Raw genomic sequence first — 1,349 nt, forward strand, 5'->3', positions numbered from 1 at the left:
TAAAGCGTATGAAATAGTCACTGCTGTAAGGGTATCAGGGTAATGAAAAGTATTTAAGAGCATTGTTGCACACCAGAGAAACCTTGATTAAAAATGTACTGTGTTTTCCAGTTTGCAGTTTGATCCCGCACCACGCAGAGGTGAACCACATGTCACTCGTCGTACTCCAGACTACTTCCTGTAATGAAATTTTACACTTGTACAGTATTGCCATGAACCATGTGTTGACCTAAAGGATATGGGAAGAGGAACAGTAACTCCAAAATGTCAGAAAACATTTTACATTGAAACCTGTTTTCACATGGACCAAAAGATGTGCCATATTGAAGTACAAAGCCTCTTGTCTGTCAGCGACTGTGACCACTTTAGAATGAACCAGTTCATTGCATGTTGAAGCAACATTGTTGGTCAAGAAACCAGTTTCTGGCATAGCTCTACTTGTAGTTACTTTTGCTTTCTCTGAGAGACTGCAAATATTCAGATGTAGACATTTAACACCTCGTGAATACAATTAACTTTCCATTTAGCTGTAGCTTTCCAGCATGACTGTAGATAAGAATAGCAAATTATCATTGAAGCTTAATGAACATTTTAAATAAGTACCAAGACCGATTTTTCTTATTTGTTTTCGGAAACTGTTTTTGGTTTTTTTAGGGAAAACTGTTTAATTGTATGATTGTTTTGTCTGAACTGTTTCACCCACATTCTTCCTTCACTCCTACACCATGTCCCATGTATTTGTCCATCATAGTGAGTTATTTTGAAAAGAGAAGGTTTTTTTTTCTGTAAGACGTTGCTGCAGGAGGGTGTTGCAGCATTTTTTCATAATAAACTTGTGAACTAAGGATTGAAGATTGTCGACTTTTACATGTATTGCATTCACAAATTACCTTTTATGTCTCTTTTCAACATTTAAAGAATCCAAATCATACTGAATGATAGGAGTTTAGAAATAGTGTTGAAGCTAATGAGTCCATTTAAATTTTTTATAATAATTAGTACATGGGGGAACTCTGAGGAAAAAATTTTAAGATCCAAAGTTTGATTAAAAGTGGGTCCTCTGGATCCGCAAGTTCCAGATCCCCAAATTCCACCAACTGCAGATCAGTCATCACATATTATTAAATGGTAGTGACATGAACAAACCCCTCATTGATTTGGAAGGCCAACTATATGACATTGATAACTATTTGCCTATTAGTATTTTCCTCCTATTTATAACTGGGATGGTGGTAATTTGGGGGAATGGCAATTAATATTTCATTGCAATTGCTTTAATTGGATACATCTACAGTTATGATAGTTGAGTCTTGTTTCAACAGACTAGGGTTTGTTTGTTTTTTAAAGCT

At 35.5% G+C, this 1,349-nt stretch overlaps 1 protein-coding gene across 2 annotated transcripts in view; it reads left to right on the forward strand.

Moving 5' to 3' along the window:
* Positions 1–845, forward strand: part of LOC121922119 (serine/threonine-protein phosphatase 2A catalytic subunit alpha isoform) — a 96,521-nt gene extending 95,676 nt beyond the window's left edge. For both annotated transcript variants that reach the window (XM_042451089.1, XM_042451087.1), the window contains one exon: positions 112–845. In XM_042451089.1, coding sequence (XP_042307023.1) covers positions 112–184 — 73 coding nt within the window. In that variant the 3' untranslated portion in view covers positions 185–845. The remainder of the gene's footprint in view (positions 1–111) is intronic.
* The last annotated feature ends 504 nt before the right edge of the window (positions 846–1,349 follow it).

This window comes from Sceloporus undulatus, chromosome 2, assembly GCF_019175285.1.
Source record: "Sceloporus undulatus isolate JIND9_A2432 ecotype Alabama chromosome 2, SceUnd_v1.1, whole genome shotgun sequence".
In the NCBI taxonomy this organism is placed as follows: domain Eukaryota; kingdom Metazoa; phylum Chordata; class Lepidosauria; order Squamata; family Phrynosomatidae; genus Sceloporus; species Sceloporus undulatus.